This window comes from Stegostoma tigrinum, chromosome 33 (genome assembly GCF_030684315.1).
Source record: "Stegostoma tigrinum isolate sSteTig4 chromosome 33, sSteTig4.hap1, whole genome shotgun sequence".
Taxonomy (NCBI): domain Eukaryota; kingdom Metazoa; phylum Chordata; class Chondrichthyes; order Orectolobiformes; family Stegostomatidae; genus Stegostoma; species Stegostoma tigrinum.
In genome coordinates this window covers 30,488,413-30,514,455 of record NC_081386.1, presented here as the reverse complement: position 1 = coordinate 30,514,455, position 26,043 = coordinate 30,488,413, and the positions used below count along the sequence as shown (strand labels likewise).

At 40.4% G+C, this 26,043-nt stretch overlaps 1 protein-coding gene across 6 annotated transcripts in view; it reads left to right on the top strand.

The window, feature by feature from the left end:
* map2k5 (mitogen-activated protein kinase kinase 5) overlaps nt 1-26,043 on the top strand; it is a 353,172-nt gene that overhangs the window by 6,773 nt on the left and 320,356 nt on the right. For 5 of the 6 annotated variants that reach the window (XM_059639304.1, XM_048562623.2, XM_048562622.2 and 2 more), the window contains exons 2-3: nt 8,723-8,771; nt 12,209-12,276. In XM_059639304.1, the coding sequence (XP_059495287.1) occupies nt 8,723-8,771; nt 12,209-12,276 (117 nt within the window). Of the gene's footprint in view, nt 1-8,722; nt 8,772-12,208; nt 12,277-15,940; nt 16,009-18,720; nt 18,756-26,043 lie in introns of those variants that run through there. The other variant, XM_059639305.1, reaches the window with a different exon arrangement.

The following is a 26,043-nucleotide window of genomic DNA, read 5'->3' as shown; positions in this document are numbered from 1 at the left end:
GCAGGGCTTTGTGTGTGGGAAATCATGTTTATTGTTGTTTGTCAGCAATATAAACAATTTGGATGAGAATATAGGCAGTGCAGTTAGTAAATGTGCAGATGACATCAAACTTGGTGGTGTAGTTGATAGTGAAGAAGGTTATGTAAGAGGATAACGGAATCTTGATCAACTGAACCAGTGGGCTGAGGAATGGCAGATAGAGTTTAATGCAGATAACTGTGAAGCGTTGCATTTTGGTAAGATGAACAGAGCAGGACTTAAACAGTTAATGGTAGGGCCCTAGACAATATTGTCGAACAGAGGGACTTAAGGTTGCAGGTACATAGTTCCTTGAAAGAGGTGTCACAGATAGATAGGATGGTGAAGAAGGTGTTTGGCTCATTAGCCTTCATTGGTCAGAACATTTGAGTGCAGGAGTTGAGACGTCATGTTATGGCTGTATAAGACTTTGGTAGGACCACATTTCAAGTACTGTGTACAATTCTGGTAGTCCTGCTATAGGAAGGATGTTATTAAACCAGAAAAGGGTGTAAAGAAGATTTACAAGAATGTTACTGAGACTGGAATGTTTGAGTTATAAGGAGAGGCTGGATAGGCTTGGACTTTTTATTCCGGAATGTAGGAGTTTGAGGGGTGACCTTTGTAAAGGTTTATAAAATCATGACGGCATAGATAAAGTGAATAGCCAAGGTCTTTTCCCTAGAGTACAGGGATATGCACCAAACACACCGTCAAGTGAGACTAGTTCAGTTCAGGAGATCTGGTCAGCAAGGACCACTTGGGCTGAAGGGTCTGTTTCTGTGCTGTATAACTCTGGGACCTTTCTCTTTGTAACCCTTGTTCCTTTCAAACAAGAAGCTATCTATCTCTGTGTCTTGACCTCCACAGCCTTCTGCAGCAAAAGGTTCCACAGATTCACCACCCTCTGACTGAAGAAATTCCTCCTCATCTCAGTTGTAAAGTGTTGTACTTCACTCTTAGGCAGTGCCCTCAGGCCATAGTCTTTCCTACTAGTGGAAACACCTTCTCCATGCCCACTCCATCCAGGCCTCCTCGACTTCTGTAGGTTTCAATGAGATCTTTCCTCATCCTTCTAAACTCCATCGAGTACAGACCCAGAGTCCTCAACTGCTCCTCATTTGACAAGTGCTCCATCGCCAGGATCATTCTTGTGAACCATCTGCATCCCTGCAAGGCTTTTAAAATGAATGCTAACATTGCATTTGCGTACCTAACTGCCAACTGAACCTCATGTTAACCTTAAGAGAATCTTGAATTACGACTTCCAAGTTCCTCTGTGGTTCAGATTTCCAAAGCCTTTCCCCATTTAGAAAACAGTGTACACCTTTACTCTTCCCAACAAAAGTGAATAACCTCACACTTCCTCACATTGTTTTCCACCTGCCACTCCTTTGCCCTCTCAGTTAGCCTGTCCAAGTCGTTCCACAGCCCCCCATTTTGTCGATATTACCTGTCCCTCACCAATCTTTGTGTCAAATGTGAATATAGCAATAATGCCCTTCGTTCCTTCTTCGAGATTGTTAACGTACGACGTGAATAATTATAGTTCCCGACACTGACCTATGTGGAATTCCATTCGTCATGGCTACCATTCTGAAAAAGATCCCCTTCTCCCCACTTTGTTTCTGCCAGTTCAGACAATCCATGCCAACACCTTGTCCCTAACACCATGGGCTCTTACCTTATTTAGCAACCTTCTGTGTTACACCTTGTTGAAGGTTTTCTGGACTTCCAAATAGATCATATCCCATGCCTCTCCTTTGTCTAACTTGTTACCTCTTCAAAGAATTCCAGTAGATTTGTCAGGCATGACCACCCCTGGATGAAACAATGTATGACTCAGCTGTATTTTACCATGCACTTCAAAGTATTCTGCAATCTCTTCCTTAATAATGGACCCTAAAATCTTGCCAATGATTGAGGCCAGGCTCATTGGCCTATGATTTCTTGTCTTCTGCCTCACTTCCCTTCTTAAACAGGGGTGTTACATTTGATATTTTCCAGTTCTATGGGACTTCTGTGACTCCAGTGATTCCTGAAAGATCACTACTTGAGCCTCCACAATCTCCTTGGCTATATCCTTCAGAGCCCTGGGATTTAGACAATCCAGTCAGGGTGAATAATCCACCTTCACACCTTTCAGCTTCCCTTGCAACTTCTCCTTTGCTATGCTACAGAGAGATCTTTATACTATGAAGGCTTTAAGCTCTGGAATACAATCTCTGAACCTCTCTGTCCCTGTATCTGTCGTTCCTCTTTTAAGACATTTCTGAATTCTTTTAAGTGACCGCCTGTCATATTCTGCTTGAGAACAAACATTCAAGGTGAAGTACGCTGGGATGTTTCATCAAGGTAAAGATCCTACATTAATGCACGCTTTTTTTATTGTTGCATACAACATAGAAGGAGCCTCTGTGGATAATCATATATACACAATTCAACAGCAGAAGTTGATCATTCAGCCCCTTGATCGTATTCCATTAGGTCGCACCTTCTTTATGGTGGCAGAAATAGCGTCTAATGATCTTCTGGATGTGGATGCTGGGGGAATCCATTGCTGTTGCAGGAGGGAAGAGAAGAGGTGAGGGTAGAAGTGCTGGAGATGGGTCGGACCTGATTGAGGGCCCTGTTGACAATGGAACTGGGGAATCCTAGGTTTGAGGACGAGGGTGGACATTTTGGAGGCTTCCTTGACAGGGTTGGCTTCATGTGAACATATGCGACAGAGACAGAGGAACTGAGAGAACGGGATGGAGTTTTTATGGGATGTGGGGTGTGAGGATGCATAGTTCCAGGTAGCTGTGGGTGTTAATGGGCTTGTAGTGGATATTAGTGGCCAGTCTATCCCTACAAATGGAAACAGAAATGTCAAGGAAGGAAAGGGAGGAGTTAGAGATAGACCACATGAAAGTGAGGGCAGGGTGGAAATTGGAGGCAAAATTGATGAAGTTTTCCAATTTCAGACGAGAGAGGGAACCAGCGCCGATGATATCATCAATGTATTGGAGGAAGAGTTGTGGGTGAGGGCCAAAATAGGACTGGAACAAGGATTGTTCCATTAACCCATGAAGAGACAGGCATAACTAGGGCCATGCAGGTACCCATAGCCACCCCTGTTACCCAAAGAAAATGAGAGGAGAAGTTGAGGGTGAGGATGAGCTCAGTCAAGCAGAGGAGGATGGTGGTGGATGGGGATGGCTCAGGTCTTTGTCAGAATCTAGTCTACTGCATTTGCTGCTCACAGTGTGGCGGCACGGTGGCTCAGTGGTTAGCACTGCAGCCTCACAGCACTAGGGACCTGGGTTCGATTGCAGCCTGGGGCGACTGTTTGGAGTTTGCACATTCTCCCCATGTCTGCGAGGGTTTCCTCTGGGTGCTCCGGTTTCCTCCCACGTTCCAAAAGATTTCATTTTCTGCTTGAGGACCCTGCAGCCCTCCGGACTCAACATCAAGTTCAACAATTTTAGGGCCTAAACTCTCCCATGTCCCAGCCCCCTACCCCACACACAGGGCCCTGTTACAACATAGCCTGCCATCACACACCACCTGTTGTTAGTCACTAATAGTCCACATTAACAACTATTCACCCTCTGAGCCTGATCGATATCAACACTTTGTCTTTCCAACTGTTCTTCTGTCTCTTTCAGCTCTATCCTATCGTTTAGTCCACACCCCATGCCTCTTCCTTTTTCTGCATATAAACTGACATTTTCCGAGCTACCATCAGTTCTGAGGAAGGGTCACCGGGTCTAAAATGGTAACTGTTTTCCTCCTTTACAGATACTGTCAGACCAGCTGAGCTTTTCCAGCAACTTTGTTTTTGTATTGTAAAATATTGTTTTTATGCACAAAGTAATGGATCCTGGAATTGTAGACTATATTTTTGTGAGCCACAGTGGCAAAGTGCATGCTGCATTAATTTGGCAATACATGTTAGTGCAGTAATGGTCTGTTCTTGAAAGTCCTAACACTTGATTCTAATTGCTGCTTAGCTGTTATCCAACGAGTTGGCAAATGAATAGTGTAAGGCATGCCAACTTACAACAGCTGGTTGCTGATGGCGGTGGAGTCTGAGCTGTGAAAGTGCAATAGTCATCATCAAGGGTTAAATAATTTTCCTCATTTATTTATCATTCTTGGGAAATGAAATCCATCGTCAAAGAAAGTGAGAGCTAAAGGAACAGGTTCTCTTTAAGACATTAGTTGCAGTAGCCATTAAAAAATGTTATTTTCTACCCATCCATTGTTGGGTCAGTGCTGCAGATTTTGATGCTGTACCTCTCTATATCAAACATTCTCGATTCTATTTTTAAAAACTAGATATTGGGATTTATTTTGCAACCACAACATTTGGTAGAGTCTGACTTGAATGAAAAGACACTTTTTGTAGGAAAACTGACGAATGTTGAAAACCTCTTTGTTCCAAGGTCCTTTGGTTGACCTGAGATCTTCATTGGCATTTTCAGAAGCTGTCAGTCTTCAATTCTAGATAACATGGTGTAGAGCTGGATGAATACAACAGGCCAAGCAGCATCACAGGAGCAGGAAAGCTGACGTTTCGGGTCGAGACCCTTCTTCAGCCTGAGGAAGGGTCTCAACCTGAAACGCCAGCTTTCATGCTCCTCTGATGCTGCTTGGCCTGCTGTGTTCATCCAGATCTACATTGTGTTATCTCAGATCCTCCTGCATCTGCAATTCCTATTATCTCTGTAACAGTCTTCAATTCTATATTTATTACCATCCAACAATGAACAACTCTGAAAAGTGTGAAGAAATTCCAAAATTGATTGTTGAAAATGGGATGACTTTGTGTGGGACAGCACTGTGATGCTCAACAATGACATTTTACAATTTTACCTGTTGTTCCCTACAAAATTATGTATTGGTGTTCTAGGTGAGCAAAAGTTTCGGACAGAAGTGCTTTAAAGTGCTCTTGTGAACATTAATAAAATCGGGTAGTTAGTGAGCATGTCATTATCTCAATCCTGAAACAAAAGTGTTAGTTTTCTCTGGAGCTTCATGCTTTTAACTTGGAACTTACCAAAAGACTTTGGCACTTGTACCAAACAGTTACAGTTCAAGTATACCGATAAGTATGCACAACACCAATGTTTGTAGTCCCACTTTGTAGTCCAGGAGATTGCTCCTGGTTGCAATCTGATTGAGCATAGTCAGCATAGACTGGTGAATGGGAAATTGTGCTTTGACAAATCTGTTGGAGCTTTTGAAGGATATTAATAACGGAATTGATGAAGTGGAATTAGTGGACAAAGTCCCTCACAGAAGGTTGATTCGCAAAATTAAAGCCACCTGGGACAGATGTTAATACACTGGCCTAAATTAAGGATGCGCATATGGACATAAAATGAAGAATAGGAATAAACAGGTCATTCTTACGTTGGCAAGCTGTAACTAGTAATAGGCTCTGCAAGAATCATTACTTGGAGTCCCAGTTGTTCACAAAATGTAACAATGAATTTGGATACAAGGACTCAATGTAACATTTCAAAGTTTGCTGATGACACAAACCTAGGTGCGAATGCATGGTCTGAGGTGAACATGAACAAGCTTCAAGGGGATTTTGACAGACTTACAGAATATAGCAAATAGAATATAATATGGGGAAAGGTGTGGTTATCCAAATGGTAAGAAATGAGAAAGTGCAGACGTATAAAGAGACTTGAATGTCCTTGTCAATAAGTCACTGAAGACTCGCATAGAGGTGCAGCAAACAATTAGGAAGACTAATAGTATGTGTTAGTTTTCATTGGAAGATGATTTGAGTACAGTAGTACTGAAATCTTTCTTCAACTGTGTAGATAATAAAATGTGAGGCTGGATGAACACAGCAGGCCCAGCAGCATCTCAGGGGCACAAAAGCTGACGTTTCGGGCCTAGACCCTTCATCAGAGAGGGGGATGGGGTGAGGGTTCTGGAATAAATAGGGAGAGGGGGGAGGCGGACCGAAGATGGAGAGAAAAGAAGATAGGTGGAGAGGAGAGTATAGGTGGGGAGGTAGGGAGGGGATAGGTCAGTCCAGGGAAGACGGACAGGTCAAGGAGGTGGGATGAGGTTAGTAGGTAGGAGATGCAGGTGTGGCTTGGGGTGGGAGGGAGGGATGGGTGAGAGGAAAAACAGGTTAGGGAGGCAGAGACAGGTTGGACTGGTTTTGGGATGCAGTGGGTGGAGGGGAAGAGCTGGGCTGGTTGTGAGGTGCAGTGGGGGGAGGGGACGAACTGGGCTGGTTTTGGGATGCGGTGGGGGAAGGGGAGATTTTGAAGGTGGTGAAGTCCACATTGATACCATTGGGCTGCAGGGTTCCCAAGCGGAATATGAGTTGCTGTTCCTGCAACCTTCGGGTGGCATCATTGTGGCACTGCAGGAGGCCCATGATGGACATGCCATCTAAAGAATGGGAGGGGTAGTGGAAATGGTTTACGACTGGGAGGTGCAGTTGTTTATTGCGAACCGAGTGGAGGTGTTCTGCAAAGCGGTCCCCAAGCCTCCGCTTGGTTTCCCCAATGTAGTGGAAGCCACACCGGGTACAGTGGATGCAGTATACCACATTGGCAGATGTGCAGGTGAACCTCTGCTTAATATGGAAAGTCATCTTGGGGCCTGGGATAGGGATGAGGGAGGTGGTGTGGGGCATCCCTTCCTCCCACCCCAAGCCGCACCTCCATCTCCTACCTACTAACCTCATCCCACCTCCTGGACCTGTCCGTCTTCCCTGGACTGACCTATCCCCTCCCTACCTCCCCACCTATACTCTCCTCTCCACCTATCTTCTTTTCTCTCCATCTTCGGTCCGCCTCCCCCTCTCTCCCTATTTATTCCAGAACCCTCACCCCATCCCCCTCTCTGATGAAGGGTCTAGGCCTGAAATGTCAGCTTTTGTGCTCCTGAGATGCTGCTGGGCCTGCTGTGTTCATCCAGCCTCACATTTTATTATCTTCGATTCTCCAGCATCTGCAGTTCCCATTATCAACTGTGTAGATCTTTGGTTAGACTGCACGTGAAGTACTTTGCAGCTTTTGTTTCCTTACCTAAGGAAGGAAAATATTGCAATACAGGGATGGAAGTTCACCAAACTTGTTTTGGGATGCCACAACTATGGAGAGTAGTTGGGGAAACTGATCCTGTATTCTGTCGAATGTTGATGAATGGGTAGTGATCTCATTAAAACCGATAAAATATTTAAAGGGATAGACTGGATAATGCAAGTAAAATGATTCCCCTGTCTGAGAGTTTAGAGCCAGGGGCACAAAATAAAAAGGATGCCACATGGAACTTGTAAGATGACATCTTTTTATTTATTTTTTGTTTGCAAATTAAAATGGGATCTTGCTGTTTTTAGGAAGGAACTATTGAAGTTTTCAAACAAGCTACTGGAATTCATTGTGAGTTGTTTACACTGTTGCTTTGCAAGGAGTTGGGGAGGCAAGATAAAATAGCATGGCGCTGTAGTGAATGTGCACAGTGAGAGATTTGGTTGGCAATAAGTAACTGTTTTGTGCAGATGTGACCAGCTGTGGCTACCAGAAATAATCAGCTGAATGACAGATCTATGAGAGTTCACCTGCCCAGGAGCCAGCTTGTAGGTTTACAGTAGGGGATGAGAAGTCTCCAGAATACTGGAAGAGCAGGTTCAGTATTACAAGTATTCAGAATTACAAGTACCTGAAGCCTGAATAAAGCCAGCTATTTTCTTCCACCATTGCTGTAAACTGTTGCTCTTAACCAGTAATTAAAAGACTTTCTAGTTAGTGTTCAAATTGCCATGTTCCTCCTGCAAGAAGTGACAGAACCTGGTGGAAAGAATAGAGGGTGTTGGAAAGTAAAAGGAACATATCATTAAACCCTGTGGGCTGGTGCTATTGAACAGTGTTTCCCAGTTGTTCTTTTGCCTCCAACCATAACGCTAATGATTTGTTTGCCTGTGTGTGCGTGCGTGTGTGTGCATGTAGGGATTAATGGGTTTCAGGTTTCTGGTTTCAGTTTCAACAAGTAGAGTTATATGTTGATAGTTCATAACTTTTTTTTCACCTGTGGCTAGAACCGACTTAGTTGTATCAAACTATAGTTCTCAATAATTGTGAGAACCTGGTCAGCGTTATCTGTTAACCGATTCTATTGGACAGGTAAATTGGGGATGTTACGTACTTTGATTAATTCACTAACTTTTGTGGCAATGTCAGGAGTGGTAAGGCCCAGTGATGGGCTATAGTGGTTCAGGAACAGAGTGACCCTAATGAAAAAGCAAAAAAGGTTTTACTCTCAAACTGCTGCATTGATCCAGTATTTAATTATATTTATATAAAACACAGCTCCTGCTATCTCAAGACAAGCTGTGGGATTTCCAATTAAAGCTCCATTCTAGAACCGATGCAGTAAGCCATTATGTGATGCAAGTTTGGGTCTTTGCTTTGTATGCTGAGTCACTGATCTCAGTCATGGCTCTAGGGGTTAGGGAGGTGGGAGTGGGAGCAGGAGTCACATGTTACTTAAAGAAGGCGAGAGTTAGATGTGAAGTCACCTACAGGTTGCTCTGATACAAGTTGGGAGTAAACAGTCAACATTTATGCAGGGAACAAGGCAACAAATTATTTATCCAGTTTTTAAAATATATTTTACTTCGTCTTTGAATGTAAAATCGTCCCAGGTCTGCTTTAGAATGATCAATTTTGTTTCTTGTTTTTAGGATGTTATTGGTCAGGTGTTGCCAGATACAACAACCACAGCCTTTGAGTGTAAGTAAATTAGTGCTTAATATGTAAAATGAACTGAAATTATATACATATTAACTAGTTTCTGATTTTATTTTAGTTGACTTTGATCTAATGTCTAGTATTCTTTAGGCTTTATCGAAATGCATTCAATGGAGAAGTTATAGGACAAAACATCCTGCTTAACAAACAGTCCAACCTCTGGTCTAAAAATTCACACCTTCGACCAATGATGCAGGACAGCAGTTTGTACCACGTGCAAGATACACTGTAGCAACTCCCCCCAAGGCATTTTCAGCATCTTCAAAATCTGATAACTCTGTTATGCACCAACCTGATTTCAAACCTTAATCAAACTTCACTGCCCTGGAGAAAATCCTGGAACTCCCTCCCTAGTAACACTGTGGGTATACATATAGAGGATGGGCTATAGTGGTTCAGGAAATAAAGATGGACAAGAAAATTCTGGTGTTACCAGCAAGTCCACACCTATGAAAATTTCTTCTAAAAATACACTTATTGGCAAAGAATGCTGTTTGTTTTGGTTGCTTAAATAATTGTTCTTGATTATGCAACATGCCATCAAAATGTCATTTCAACCTACCGTGTAAGATTTAAGAATTTTAAAGGTTAGGAAGTATCTGTTATTTGAATACTACTTTGTGATTGTTTGACATTTTGTAATTTATGGAATTTTAGAAAATTAAACTGTAGTACCAGACCTCCCAAAGTTGGGCTCTAGATCCTGGTGGGGTCACAAGCATAAATTTTTGGGTTGCAACTGTGAAGCAGCCACGGATCTCCGGTATCCTCTACCTCATTCCCTGAGGACTTGCGGCAGTTTTCAAGCCTCAATTTGAGGTCACAGTGGGAAAATATTTGGAAAGCTCTGCTGTGGGAAGCCCAACTACCTTTGTTATCAATGCATTTATGAGTTGGGATGGTTGAGAGGGCTTGGGGATAGGACAGCACTGATTTGGCCACTTAAACAAAAGTACATGTGTCCAGAGAGGGATGAATTAAAGCTTTATGTATGAAACACCTTGTGTATCATTTTCTGTAACAATGATGAGTTACTATTTTCTGTTTCTATTTTCTAAAAATATTGAACTTTCCTTGATTTTATTTGAGTCTGGCTTCTTATGTCTTCCGAGCAGGTGATATAAGGATGCTTATGCACGTTGTCATTTTTGAACTGTAGTACAAAAACCAATTCCCATTGAGATTAATCCTTGAAGTTACTAAATATTTTCATACTTTTTGTATCTCTTGGTACTGTTTCCTCAAGGCAAGAATTTTTGATTCTGCAGAACACTTATTGACTTGCTTCTGTGGCTTTCCTCTGTGACATTGTTTAAACAGAAGGTTTCTTATCTCACATACAACATCTTTACTTTATTCTCTGATATTGGTCTTTCATCACTGCCTTATCCCTGTACATTATTCTGAGATGTTAAAACTGAACAGACTCCTATACCTAACTTTGACCCATTCTTCCCATCTCCTGAAATAATCTTGTTATCACTACTGCTACCATACTCAGGAACCTTTCCCAGTACACTAAATCAGGTTTCTGGTATCATTGTCCCATTAATTCAGAATTTCAATCCTGTTCCAACACATTGCTTAAATTATGGGGTGTCTCTTTCCACTATTTGCTACTGAACATTTATTCCCCCAAGGGCTTTAGTATCGCAGTAACTTCATCTTAGTGCTTTCACGTACCAATATTGCCCTCCAAATGCCATAAAACTGTACGGTACCCCCACTTTCTGTAAATATACTCCACCACAACTTTCTCACCACACTACCTCACAAAACTGCAACTAAATCTCCAGGCCAGTAGGAGCAATTTAATACAGATGCTGGAATCTGTACTGAAAACAAAAAAACTCTGGAAATTGCAGCGAGCCAGGCAGCATCCATGGAGAGAGAGAAAACTTAACGCTTCGATTGTAGATGACTCTTCAGAGTTGACATCAAGTGTTGCGGGGGACAGCATTTATGCAACAGTCGCAGCAGCAGGGGGGAAGTGCACAGTGGAGTATTGGGTGAGAAAATCTGTAGTATTAGCAGCTTAGGTGATCAGAATGCAAGAATGGCAGCACAGTGATGTGTCTAACCGCCAAATTGGACAGTCCCACTGGAGTGTGGGGAGGGGTAACAGGACATGGTGACAGAGAATGCCATAAGTAAAGCTAAAAGAAAGGGATGGATCTCAAGGCCGCCCTCAGAATACACTTTGAGTAAATGACATATCCACTCCTGAATACTGCATTGGGACAAGTTGAGTGGATAAACCCCACACCTATGGGCTATATCTGCATTTTGAAGCATTTACCCTACTCCTAACATTCTTACAATAATGGATAACAACTTAAATATCATACAGTGTATTGCATTATATGTTGGATATAGCAGCATTTTGGAAAATCTGTTGACAATATATGAATTGACTGCTGAGTTGGTGCTGGAGAATTAAGGGCTGTAGTCATGAATTTTGATGATTGACCACATAAGCTTAATTATGGAAGTTTTATGCATTTACCTGAACCTTGATTCTACTGTATGGTTCCCTATAATTTTGAACTAGTGACATCATCTTAACTGAGGAGTGAAGGATTTTTCCGCACTGTGAACGCTGTAGTTAATTGCAAATACAGTGTGAACCACAGTGAATGACTCTTTGCTGTGTAATTTTACTTTAGATTGGCATTGAAATGGTGAAAATTCTATTAAATTACTGCTGGATTTCCTTCCCTTTGAAATATTTGTAATATAAGTTGAGAACGGATATTCTAGTTTCCTTTTTTCATTTGTTGATGTCGACTTCCAGCATAAAATTCATGGCCTGTTCCTGTGCTGTGCTGTTTTATGTTCTGTATGTACATATTGGAGTAAGTTAATTCTGATGGGACTTAATCACATTTATTGTGTTGTGATGTTTTAGTGAGTTGGATACAAGTTCATGGTTGTAACTGTGTGCTAATAACTATTATATATCATGAAAACAGATCGTGAAATCTCTCCTTTGAAGCTTTAACACTTGCAAGTATTGATTTGAATGTAAATGTAAATATAGAATTGTAGAATAGTTACTTAAGATGGTAAATGATTAAATCTATTACAAAAATACAGTGTGTACCAACTATATTAGACAGACCAGATTTGGTTGCAGTTGGCAATGGAATGAAAACATTTTACAAACCAAACATACATGTTAGTTCAGATTCTTTTGTGGATTCATGAGAGCCTACTGTTTTCCATGATAACTGCCTGGGGAAAATAGGTTATTTTTAATCAAATAAAGCTCTGTAAAATTCATATAATGTAATGCAAGTTGGAGTCGGCTATGTCTTTCCAATTTCTGTTTAATTATCTATTCTAAAGTGTTATTCTCTGTATCACACTATTAGCGTTGATTAACAAAATAATGTTTACTATACATTTTATTTCTAAAGATGAAGATGAAGATGGCGATCGAATCACAGTACGCAGTGATGAAGAAATGAAAGCCATGTTATCATATGTAGGTACATTTTAATCAGAGCCTTTTATAAACCTTTCCAAACATGAACGTTTGAAAGGACCCCTTCTGCCTGTAGAATACTGTGTGACTTTTATGTACATTATTAAATTACCATGATACAATACAGCTTTATGGAAGAGACAGTTCTTTTGTTTTGTATTTGGATCAGAAGTGATCATTTCACTTGAATCTTCATTGATGTAATGATTGCTGCTACTGTGCAAATAGGTTGAATAATTCTCTAGATTTTCCTTTTCTTATTAGTCTTATCTGCAAACAGAAGTTGTATATGCACGTTTGCCAAGAAGTGGTTTTCAAAAGTGAAATCCAGAAGCAAAAGAATTTTTATTTTGTTGAGGAGCATTCAATAAAAACATCTAGTAAACAAATTATTGATTATGGCTTGAGATAGCAAGGGTAAAGGTGCAATTTTAATTGAAAGGTTAACTAAGATGAGAACAGTAATACTCAAAGTAGTCACTGTCCTTCTTTCATGTTTTCAAAGTTAGAGCTCAACCCTGATTCCTTTGAATTGTTGCACTTTCCAGAAGAAATATCAGGTTAACTATTCGAGCAGGACCGTCATTTGACTTTTTAAAAAAATTCTGAACTCTGGTACTGCTGAGACAGGTCAACAAGCTGAGACCAACAAATTTGGCAGAGGAATGAAACCTAGAGTACTTTTGCTTTATAGGATGTAGTACTGTGAAGAGAGGCAATGGCCTAGTGGTATTATCATTGGATTGTTAATCCAGAGACCCAGATAATATTCTGGGTTTGAGTCCTGCCACAGGAGGTGGTGGAGTTTGAATTCAATAAATATCTGGAATTAAAAGTGTAATATTGAACATAAATCTATTGCTGATTATCAGGAAAAATCTATCTGGTTCACTAATGTCCATTAGGAAAGGAAAATGTTATCGTTACCTGGTCTTACCTACATGTGACTCCAGAGCCGCAGCAATTTTGTATGACTATTAATGGGCAATTAGGGGACTATTAATGGGCAAATAAATGCCAGCATTGCCAACTTTAATTGTAAAAGCTTTAAGTTTGTTTGAAATCAAAATGATGTATCAGTTTTAAATACTATTACAATTGTTTGTACATCAAGGAGGCGATAATTTGGCACATTCCATCACTTACCGTTTCGGTAGAACCAGACAAACTGAATTCCCCAAGTGCTGTCATTGTCTACTTCAAATATTTATCCTTTTTTTTTAACAGGTGCTGTGGCCTGTGTTTTAACTTTGGAAAACTATGCCTCTTTTTTTAGTAACGATTTTGATTTGGCGCCTCCTTAAAACCGGTCCCAAACCAAAATAAACAGTCTTACTTTATTCACCTTTATAAAACACTGCATAATATTTTTAAAAAATTAAATCTTTTCTTTATTTCCACGGGAGCAAAAAAGCTATCCTAGTATCTCCAGTCCTCTTGTGACATTTTATATCCCTGGCATAATGTTAGCTACAGTTCACTACTTTTGATGCATTTGGAAAGATCTTAGAATATATAAGCCATTAAAATCTGCATTATTCAATTAAATAAATTTGGATAGCATTGCGAGATAAACCATATGACATAATAATGGAAGAGTGTTTTTATTCTGTTTTAAAGCTTTGTAAGATTTTTACAGAGTAAGTATTGCTAGATTTGTGGTTAAATTGTTGCTAATAAACCAACCAAGCATTAATCTTTCAAGGTGTAACTCCTTTTGTCTCAGATTTGTTACTGGCTTGGAATAGACTTGAGCTACAAAACCTTATAGTTAACATTTGAAACGTAATTCTAGGAATAGAAATTTTATTAGATTCAACACATTCAGAAATCATCATATTAAAATTTCCCTTTTCAGCGTAGTTCTTAAGTTATGCTGTTAACTTTGCCCAAGACTATTAAACTTTAGGTCAAAAATATTCTCACTGAAGTCATTTTTTGCTTCTAATTTCTGCATTTCTTGTGTCTCTGCAACAGCATTGAGCGCATGCAACTTGAATCTAGGGTTACAAATCACTCAGAGTTGGAGATTGCGGGGATTTTCTTGCATCAAGATTGTGTGCTTATGATTTACTAACATTTGGAAATAATTTTTTCTTTGAGTTTGGTTTAATTGGAGAGATGCTCAAATAATCTTTGACTATCTCTGAAAGGAGCAGATAGTTCAGAATTTAATTAAACCATCATTACAAATGGCTTGGCTTGCAATAAGATGTGATCTTACAGGTGTGGCTTGGCAGCAACAACATTGTAACTTGCCTTTTAAAATTGTATTTGTTGGACTCTGGTGCCTCTAGATTAAAAGATTAGCTTTGAGGTCTTCTTCAGGAAATTGATGTCAAGCATATTAGATTTTCTTTTGCCACCTAGGTGTTACACAGTGTAGAAGGCGAAATAAACCTATTTGTGCAACATGTCTTTGTCTATTCCTTTAAAAAGCCAAAGGCAGAACGTTTCCTCTTTTAAAATTGCTTCTCATGAGTGATGTAATTTCTTTTGGCAAGGTGCTGTTTCCAGAACAGATCAATCCATGTCTTTAACAACTCTTTTTTGAGATTTTAGACTGCCACCTTTAAACAGGAAACCATTTTTTATTTAACAAATGAATGTGAAAAGAAAATTTAAATTATAAATTTTGGAAAAATTGTTTAAACATAGTATACTGGTTTTGATATGGTTATACAATCAGTATTGTAACTAGCAGATAAATTTCAACACAAATGTGCATGTTGCAGTCTGGTTAAAAAAAGGATAGTCGTAAAAAATTATATCATACTGCTAGAAAAAAGTAGGCATTTGAAAGTGATGCCAGTAACCCTGCAAGCATTGAATTTATTAGCATGTAAATCAGGGTGTTCAAACACTTATGATGGTGGACAACATTTGGGTATGGAAATTGTAATGGGGCATTTTAAATGCTCAGGAAAAGATGAACTTTGAAATAACTAAATGTTAAAGTCCATTTTTGTGAATATTATATCATCGTAGTGATACATTATATAAATTGAACTAAACATGGTCCCTTTTTTTCATGCCCTCTGAGCCGAATATGAACCTTGCAGTTGGTCACTCCTGTTTATAATGGTTTCAAAGTCAGTATTGTTCTTGTTGTTTAAGCCTGCAAGAAGGAATTGAACTCTGATCAGATGTGATCTGTTGTGAGACTTTTGCATGTTGGCACCACACATGTTTGCGACTAGAGGTGGAGCCATGTAAAATTAAGATTTGATATCTTATTGAAAAAAAAAGTTCATGGGATGTGAATATTTATTGTCCATCTCTAGTTGTGCTTGATGGAGGTGGTAAGCTGTCTTCTTCTGGTGTGGGGTTAGACCCACAATGCCATGAGGAAGGGAGTTCCATGACCTAGTGACACTAAGGAACTGAAATATAGTTCCAAGTCAGGAAGGTGATTAGCTTGGATGGCAACTTGTAAGTTGTGGTGTTCCCATTTACGTGATGTCCTTGTCCTTCTAGATTGTGGTGAGAACTTAGGTTCACTCAAGAAAGCTTAAAACCCATTCACTTTTTTTGGATGTGCTTTTCCTTGCAAGTTATATCTTCATCTTAGAAAATTTTACGTTATTTTCTTGCATTCTTTGGCTTTGCAGCATTATACCGATCAATGCTTTATGTAAAATTTGCCTCTTTTTCATGATTTCAGTATAGTTTGTTGCAGGTGGAGAAAATTAACTGAAGCAAAGAACAAATCCAGAAAATTGATATCGAAAGGTATAGTCAGTCTCTTTATTACAGCCACACGGCATTTAATGTTGAATCTGTATAACTGTCTTACTCAAAGGCAAGAATGCCACCATTGAGCTACACCTACCATGGGTTTTCAGTTTTTCGATTTACCCTTGAATTTACGTAACTGTTTAAAAATGCATAGTTTGACTGAATCCATCCTTTGAGGGAAAGACTTGTTAAAGGCTATTCAAGATTGCTTGTTGAGATCTTCAGTCATAGGTAGGGTATTGCTGCAGATGTTATAGTTTTGCTTCTATATTTCAACCCCTTATCAACCACTGAATAATACGTAAGTTGAGGGGAGGTGGTGGTGTATTGGTAAGGTCACAACTGATAGTTCTTCCAGTTCTGAAAAAAATTCACTAGACACAATGTCAACCCTGCTTTCACTCCAGATGCTACCAGACCTGCTAAGTTTCTCCAACAATTTGGTAACACTGCAATGCTGTGCTGGCATGATTTTACATCCCTCCATGGAGGCTGGTGGAATTTAAATTCATTAGTGTGAAATTGATAGATAGTCTGGAATCTTGATGATAAAACGATCATTGATTCTTATGAACTCATCTGGTTCACAGATTTCCTTTAATGAAGGGTGATCTGCCAACCTTACCTAATTTGGCCTAAATGTGACTCAAGATCCACAGCAATGTAGCTGACTTTTAACCGCCGTCCAAAATGGCCTAATGAGCTAGTGAGTTTGAGTGCATTTAGAGATGGACAATAAATGCTGGCCTTGCCAGTGATACCCACACCTCAGGAAAGAATAAAGGAAAAAGAGTTTTTTGCTTGCTGTTCAAATCTAATATTCACTGACACTTTTACCAATTATCGGCTGATCTGCCTAAAGAAACCATCATCTGTCCAATCAGTAACCTGCTTGATTTTGAACATATTTATTAAATTTACACTTAACCTTCCCTACCCAAAGGATGACTACCTTAGGTACTCTCGTTTCCCCACTGAAGTTCCTCCTGTCTGGTAATATTATAAATATGGCTTTTAGGCACTTATAATGTAGAACGTTGGTAAACTACAGGCATAGACGTTAAATTTTGTAGAAGAGTAAAGGTACATAACCATTGTAGTAGTTCAGGGCACTCTTCAGTCTAGTACTGTGCCAATACAGACTTGAAGGTCCCAGCATAAAATTCAGGTCTGGGCTTTATTTCCTCTAAACCAAGACAGCAGCTACTGCTGCACTGCTATGTCATGAGAGGAACAGGGGAAAAAATGAATTTTGTTATATTTCCTTGAAAGCATATTGGCCCTAGATAGGAGAGGGCCTGGCCACAGCGCCAAACAATCTGCCAATATTCATTGTGTGCACCTCTGCATATGAAGAAAGGCTGCTTGGGGCAAGATACCAGCAAGAATTGGCACTTGCAGATGAGGAAGTGGGAAAAATGCAGAAGTAAGATTGTTTATTTATTAACTTGAATGTACGGTTTTAAAAAGATTTTTGAAATGAAAAATACATTGAAGTTTTACAATTCCCATGTATATGCTTGGGAAATCAACATGCAAATCAAAATTTCTAATAATCTAGTAAGTAATTTTGAATATACACTAGCCTTGTGCTGTTCTTAGGTTAGTGTTGTTCTTAAGTCTCCCTCACGTGCTTGTGTGGTGGCTGCATTCCTAGAGAAACTCTCTCCTGCAGCCACAGATTACAGGACAATTTACATTGAACTATTTCTACTGGATTATCCACTGTGACTACGGGCCAAATCAAAGGTTTCCGTGGACCACAGATTTCCCATCCTCACGTGAATATATCACAGTTCAACAAGGTTGGCAAATGTTCCCAAAGTTGATTAAAAAAATTCTGACATAGTGTAACTTGGTATTGCTGGCACATTTGGCTATTTAAATATAAATATTGAGCCCAGTTGTGTCCCTAGGAGGGTCATCACACTGGACATGGGAGTGTGGCAACAGTTGGTTGTAACAACACTGCCAGTTGGTGAAAATGCACTGACTAGTGGATTGAAAATTGCATATGCAGTATGTGTGTATTTGATGTCCTTTGTACTTCGAACCCAAATGCTCACGAATAAAGAGTTCTGAAATAGTTATCCAGACAAAATGGGACAAAGTTGTTTTTGATATTTCCAGAAGTAATTCCATAGTTACTGATCAGATCATCATGAACATTAAGAAAAATAGTTTTTAATGATTTTTACCATTATATAATAGCTATATGCACCATAAATTTTAGTATCCTTTATGCATTACTTAATAGTTACAGCTCATTAAAAATGAGCCCCTGGGCTTTTTTAAATAACACTTTCTACCAGAGATGATGTTAACCCTTAAGAGTATTGTAAAATTAGCCAACATTACTCTGTGGGATAAGCGGTAGTAACAAATATTAAGACTATTACAACTGTATTGAGTAGAAAGGAGTGGATGTGCTATATGGAGATCAGTTGAATTTTGTTGATATTCAAGTCAAAATGTTTTAGAATGTAAGTTTACAAATTTCGTGAAGAAAGAATATTTTTGTGGGGAGAAAACTCATTTAAAACCTTGAGTAGAATGACCTCTTTGCTTTGTTAATTTTAAAAAAATGGGTGCAGTATTAGAGTTGCATTTGCCAGATCTTCTCTGCTGTTATGTGGAATTTCTGTGTAAAGGTGTTAAAATGTGGAAATCACTTTAATTGTGCCTTTATTTTTGTTTTGTTTTTAGTGGAATGCTAGAAGGATACTACAATGCACATCCATGTCAGTATACCTTCCTAATTCATATGACTATAAGAATAATGTGGACTAGTTATTGACATGCATTAGATTCTTTGTACTCTCTTTACGTAGTAGATCCAAGCAAAATTATAAATCATATACATGATTATTTTGTTAAATTATTATGGGATTAAGTCCTTGAATGATGAGGGTTGAAAAAAAAAATTTTGAATACAAGTAAAGACCATTAGTCTCAAGTGGCCTCGTCCCTTAAATCAAACAAAATGGTCAATCTTGTTGCTATATCCTTCAAACACCTTTGTTCAAAATACCATTCATTCTCCTTTGAGACAGTTAATAATACCTCTGTAGTGGTTGGTCTTGGAACGACTAATAACTCTTTAACCTGAGAATTGTTGCAATAAGTAGCCAAAGATAACCATTTCAGTTAAGTACATCAAAGAAAGTATCCAGAAGCCAACACTAAATGATTGTAATTTAAAAATGATTTTCACCAAGTATTTTGAATGGTTATATAGGAGACATCCTATTGTATTCTGTTCCTTAGGAGTTCTACTTTTATACAGTGATTGTGAATTTTACTTTGATTGTGGATAGGGTGAATAGCCAAGGTTTTTTCCCAGAGCAGGGGAGCTCAAAACTAGAGGGCATAGGTTTAAGGTGAATTGGGAAAGATTTAAAAGGGGGCTGAGGGGCAACATTTTCACGTAGTGGGTGGTGTGTGTATAAAATAAACTGCCAAAGGAAATTGTGGAGATGGGTACAATTACAACATTTAAAAGGCATCTGGATGTGTACATGAATAGGAAGGGTTTAGACGGATATGGGGCAAATACTGGAAAGTGGGACTAGATCAGCTTAGGAGAGCTGGTCAGCCTGGATTTGTTGGACTGAAGGGTCTGTTTCCCTTATAACTTTGACTTTATAACTCAGTGGTGTTGTATGTTGAACTGTACTGTTGGCATTATTGCAGCAAACATTAGCATAACAACATCAATTGGAATATTTTGTTTGAACAGATCACTAATAACTGCAGACACCAATGCTGAAAACACAAATTTTGTTTCTGTTCAGTCTTCTTCCCATCCCATACAGCATCATCTGCTCTTCCCTACTTCAGCTATAAGGCCATAAGAAACAAAAACAGGAGTGGGCTGTTCGGCCTGTCTACCTACTCTACCATTGAATTGGATCACGAGTTATGGATCAGACCAAATCCCCTCAAAATATATCAAGAAGATCATCTACACCCTAAATTTTTATTTAAAGGCAAGTGTAAGGTGTTGTGTTCAGATGTGATTCAATTGGTCTACTACTAGACATTAGGCAAAAAACACTTTATTCTTAAATACAGTTAAAATACAAACTAAAAAAGAACAATTGGTATAACTTCAACTCGATTGAAATACATAACAAGTAAGATACTATTTAACTGCTAGTCATCAACCGTCCTAATGTAGCATCATCCCTTAAATACAGCCTTGGAAAAGGCATATTCAGCAAAACAGATTTTCCTCACTTGCTATCTCCTTTTCAGTCCAGGAGAAAGGAACGCCAAAAGAAATAATCTAGCGGCGTAGACAGGACTCAAGCTGTTTACTGCAGCAGAGACAGAGTATCTATCAGATAATGCAAACCCCAGCTGAAAGCAAACTAAAGCCTGGATCTGTGGACCCACTCATGCTTCTTGAGTCTAATTTAAACAAAAAAAACACTCTGAATTCACTCAGAGGTAGTAAGAACTGCCCGATGCTGGAGTCAGAGATAACATAGTGTGGAGCTGAAGGAACACAGCAGGCCGAGCAGGAAAGCTGATGTTCCAGGTCAGGACCCTTCAGAAATGGGGAAGGGGAAGGGGAAGGGAGCTCAGAAATAAATAGAGAGAGAAGGGGTGGGGCAGGGAAGGTAGTTGGGATAGTGATAGGTGAGTGCAGGTAGGCAGTGGTGGGGATTGGTCAGTGAGGTGGGAGGTTGCAGGTAGACAGTGTAAAATCTGAATTCACCTGTTTACCTGCTGCTTCTGAAGCAAACATTCTGGCACCACTGCAGTAGCACCTCTTTGCAAGAGAAACCGTACACAACAAATTTCTCTTAAAGGCACATTACTGCCATACATGGCTGATCTGACATTCCTCACATCCGCTTTGCTGCCCTTTAATTCCCCTACTGTTCAAGAACCTGTCTATCTCAGCCTAAATATGTATAAGGACTCTCTGTGGTAAGAAGTTCCAAAGACGCGACCCTCTGAGCAAAGAAATGCCTCCTTTTCTCATTCTGAAATTGGTGCCACTTCATTCTGGAATGATGACGCCTGGTCCTAGACTCTCCCTTGAGAGGAAGCATCCTCTCAGCATTAACCCTGTCAAGACCCTTAAGAATCCTCTGTGTTTCAATGAGATCACCTCTCATTCTTCTAAACTTGAATTGGTGGAGGCCCAACGTGTTCAGCTTTTGCTCAGTTGACAATTGTACCAGGGATCATCCCAGTTAAATTTCTCTGGACTGCCTTGAATGGAATATTGCCATAAATAAGGGACCCAAAATTGCTCTGTGCTCCAGAAATGGTCTCACCAGCATTTTGTACATTTGCAATAAAACTTCCCTACTTTTATACTGTAATCCCTTTGAAATAAGGGCCATGAAATAACTTAACAGTGACAGTAACTTCACATCATCAAGTTACACCTTATTTACACGTGCACAGTGTTGCCACTGAACCAGCTTCCTTAAAGCCAGCTCTCAGGGTGGACAGAACCTCTGACACTCCTATTTCTATCTATCAGCCGGGGTTCCCTGATTGAGGCTGTTAAGCTGGTCCAATCAGGGAACTCCTGCGAGGCCCATCTTGCTGACCTTGTTACAAACACTAAATCAGGCACTAAATGTCTTTTTTCTTGTAGCTTCTTCTGGGCTTTTTCATGTTGTTCCAGTTCCTCCCACTCAGCCTTGGATATGGGCAGTGTGGACAAGATTGTAGCCTGCCTTTTGCAATAAAGCATCTTGGAAAAAAATTTTCTCCTGTTAAAGCTGTAAAAACATCAAGGCTGCAAAATCGGCCTTTTCTATCTCCGATTCCGAGGTTTCTTTGACGCTAGATGGAGGGGGAGAACCCACAGATTCTGACAGCCTTTTTGGGTGTTCTGAGGGTCCAGTTGTGTTTTGCTCTTACCCCATTTCCGAGGTTGCAGCTTTCATGTGGTCCATGTGCTTCTTCAGGACTGCCTCACCTACGGAAACTTTGTACATCGCTTGACCTGTCTTGCTTTGACCATACCTCTTACCCATGCAAGGCCATTTCCCTGGTATCAGCACCAAACTTTGTACCCTGAAGTAAACTTTCCCTTTCAATTGGAGGAGTCTTGTGTCCAATGTTGACGTTCCTCATACCACTTCATCCAGTCTCCCAGATCCAGGAAGATCAGATTTAACCATTAGCAACTCTGGCTTGAGCAGTCCCTGAAGTGGCATGAGGGTTGGTCCAATAATCAAATAGGAACCGGAATAGACTGATATCAAGTGAAGCAGTAGGCTGTTTCTTTAAGCCTCCCTTCAAAGTTTGGACTGCTCTTTCTGCCAGACCATTGAATGATAGCTGGTATGGAGCAGTCCTTTATATTGCCAAATACCATTCAATTTCAGGAAATACCCTATTCTACTGCTGGTAAATGATGGCCTGTTGTTTCTGACCAGCACTTTCAATAGCCTGTGTATTGCAAAAAATGTTCAGCTTTTCTATCATCGTCCTTGAGTTTGATGAATGAGCTCTATGCAAGTCCAACGACTTTGAGTGGGCATCCACAATGATTAAGAACGATCAGCCCATGAAAGGTCCGGCATAGTTGACTTGTAACCGAATCAGAGGTTTATCTAGCCATTCCCATAAATGTGAGGGAGTGCTTGCAACAATTTTTATCCTTGATGGCACTGTATGTATTACCTCACTAAAGTGGTTATGTTGGCAACCAGCCCTGGCCACCAGATATAACCTCTCACTAACATCTTCATTTTGGAAACTCCTGGATCATCCTGGTGGAATTCAGCCAGTATTGGGTGGTGACCTTTGCCCAGCACAATCTCTCTTGCTCGTCATAATAAGGGTGATTTGATCTCACTGGCCCAGAAAGGTTGTGATGGCCCTTACGTGTCCCCCATTGCCACCAGCTATTTTAGATTTGCCAAGACTGGATGTTTTTATGTTCACAGTCTAATTATTGTCAGCAGTGACCAGAAGGGTGTACAGAAAGTTTAAAACCTGAATGGACTCTTCCAGTGGCGGCAGCACCAGTGATATCTGCCAGCAGGAGTTGGCTTCAGACATCCACAGTTGCTACTTGGCCTTCAGGAAGGTGTTTTAACTTGTATGCACTTAGAATTTAAACCCACCACTGAATTCATCCTGAAACTCTGGGCGGCATGGCCTAGCCTTTTTGAGTGACTGTGGAAGGGGTTTGTGGTCTGTTACAGATTTACATCCATATAGGCATTGGTGGAATTTGATCACACCAAACCATCTTTCTCTACCTTGGCGTATTGGTGCTCTGCATCAGTCAAAGTCTGGGAAGTATACACTACCAGGCGTTCCTCTCTTTTGGGCCACCTGTGAGCCAACCATATGGGGAGGCATCATATCAACACTCGATCTCCCTTGGGATCATAGTGTGCCAACACTTTAGGCAATGATAACTGCTTCTTGACTTCCCTAAAGGCTAAGTCCTGACTTCAAGGCCACTTCTGTGGCTGCCCTTCTTCAATAACCGATCTATGGGTGCCAGTGATGGAAGCCAGGTTAGTATGAACTTTCTATAATAGCTCTCCAACCCAAAGAAAGACCTAAGCTCTGGTACAGACATGGAATTTGGGACACCTTTGATCTTACTCACTTTTTCTTTCAATGGGTGTAACCTGGTCTTGTCAATTCTAGCCCAAGTCGCTCTCATAGGGTGCTCGGAATGCATTTTTTCACTTCTAAGGTGTATGCCCACCTTTGGAGAAATGTCTGAAGAGTATGTCAATGTTCTCGAAGTGCTATTCCCTATTATTAGCACATCATCCAGATAAATGGTAACCATGTAAAATGTTCTCCTTTATCCGCTGAAATGTGGCACAGGCTGATGATACCCCAAATGGCAGTCTGGTAAATTGCTACAAACCCTCATGGATATTAAGTTTAGCATACTTCACTGAATCATCCCTGTCTAGCTTCATGAAGGACAGCAATGTCCCCCCGCAGACACACACGCACACACGCTAGCTTTGTACTGGGCGGGCCTTGCATGATCGTGGAATTGCTTCTTAATCAATATGCAAGGTGGCCTTGGTTCCTTTGGCTGTCACTGGACCTTCTTGAAAAGCTTTTGGACTATTTTATTAGGACTTCACTCTGTCAGCCATTTTCTTATCAAAAATCATTAAGCCGATCAAAGTGAATGTTTCTCAACCAATTTTGTCCTATCTAGCTTCAGCCCAAGTCCTTTGCTGCAGTCAGTGGTAACTGAACCAGTTACTTCTTGTATGAGACTGGAATCGAAGTTGTACCCTTAATCTGTAAAGTTCCCAGGTCTAGGTTCTCAGTCTATCCGAATTAAGGTTTGGAATCGAGGCTCAATTTTGTTTAAAAACTAGTTTTCCAATCGCTGATACAGCTACGCCAGTGTCAACGCCCATTATAACTGGGTGAGCAATTACTAGACATTTATTTTGGTTCTGATTTAGATATTGCCAAGCACTTTAAGTATTTCAAACCAATTGCAGGTGTGCTTTCCAGGGTGCGCAGTCTCCTGTATACCAGTCTGTGTTCTCTTAGTTCATGCTTAGTGCGATTCTCTTTGCTGCCTTGCGTATTGGCAGCAATCACAATGGCTTGCGAACTCGCATCCTGAAGAAAATGTTAACTGTTTGGCCGAGACTTTGCTTTGTTTTGGGGTTTTGCTATGGGCTGACCTAGATTATCTCTGTCAGGATATATCTTGATTGAGGCGATGCAATTGCCTTCATTCAAGTGGTGCCCCCCAAGTTCAGTCAACCCGGTGAGGGTATCCACTTGCTTCAACATAACCCGTAACTCTTGATACATTTTCTAATGACAAAGCCAGTTTGAAATCAGTTGAGCTTCAGCTAGTATGTGTTTTTGCATGGCTACATTATTAATCCCACATACCAAATGGTCTCCTAGCATCTCATTAAGGATTAAACTAAAGCCTCTTGCCTCTGCCAGTTGTCTTAACCTCGTCAAAAATCTCAACAAGGATTCCCCGATTCTCAACTGCTTAGTATAACCGATAACATCTCAGAATGATAGGAAGCTTGGGCTCATAACATTCATGAACTAAATCCCTCAACTCTTGAAAGGTTTTTCAGGTGCCTCAGGAAACGGTAGGTTCCTAATGGAAAAAAGCTGTGCATCTACAAGTTGTCACGAGAATTCTTCATTGCTTTTCATCTGTCCCAGTGACATGATCCCAGGGAAAATAACACGTTCTTTCCACATATTGGGCACAGTCTTTGGCAGGATTGAATGAACCAAGCTTCCCAAAAAATGACATGATGGCCAAAATGTTTACCTCCACTCAAAGACAACAGTTGTGAGGGAATTTCTTCAGGAATGTATTTGCACGTGCATGGCACTTGACACTGGCCCTGCTTTCTCAGAGCCAGCTCTCAGATTGAAAAGAACTTCTGACACTCCTCTGATATCTGTCAGCCAGGGTTCCTTGAGTGGGGTTATTAATTGACCTCATTACAGTCGTTACAAGCCAACATTCCATTCACCTTTCTAACTACTTGTTGCATTTGTGTGCTAACTTTCTGTGTTTCATGCACAAGTACTCCAAAGTCCCTGATAACAAAGTGTGGGGCTGGATTATCTTGGATTCTCCAGCATCTGCAGTTCCCATTATCTCTGATCACAATCACGCCTAAATCCCTTTTTCTGTTACAGCCTTTCTTTATTTAAATAATGTTAGATTAGATTAGATTTCGTGCAGTGTGGAAACAGGCCACCAACCCTCAGAGCATCCCACCCAGACCCATCCCCTAATCTACACATTCCTGATCACTGATGGCAATTTAGCATGGCCAGTCCACCTAGCCTGCACATTTTTGGACTGTGGAAGAAAACAGGAGCACCCGGAGGAAACCCCCACAGATACGGGGAGAATGTGCAAACTCCACACAGACAGTCACCCGAAGATGGGATTGAACCCAGGTCCCTGGTGCTATGAGGCAGCAGTGCTAACCTCTGTGTCGGTTTTCCTGTCCAAATCTTTTTCCCATTTAACTTAACCTAAATATCTGTATGAAAACTGTTTTT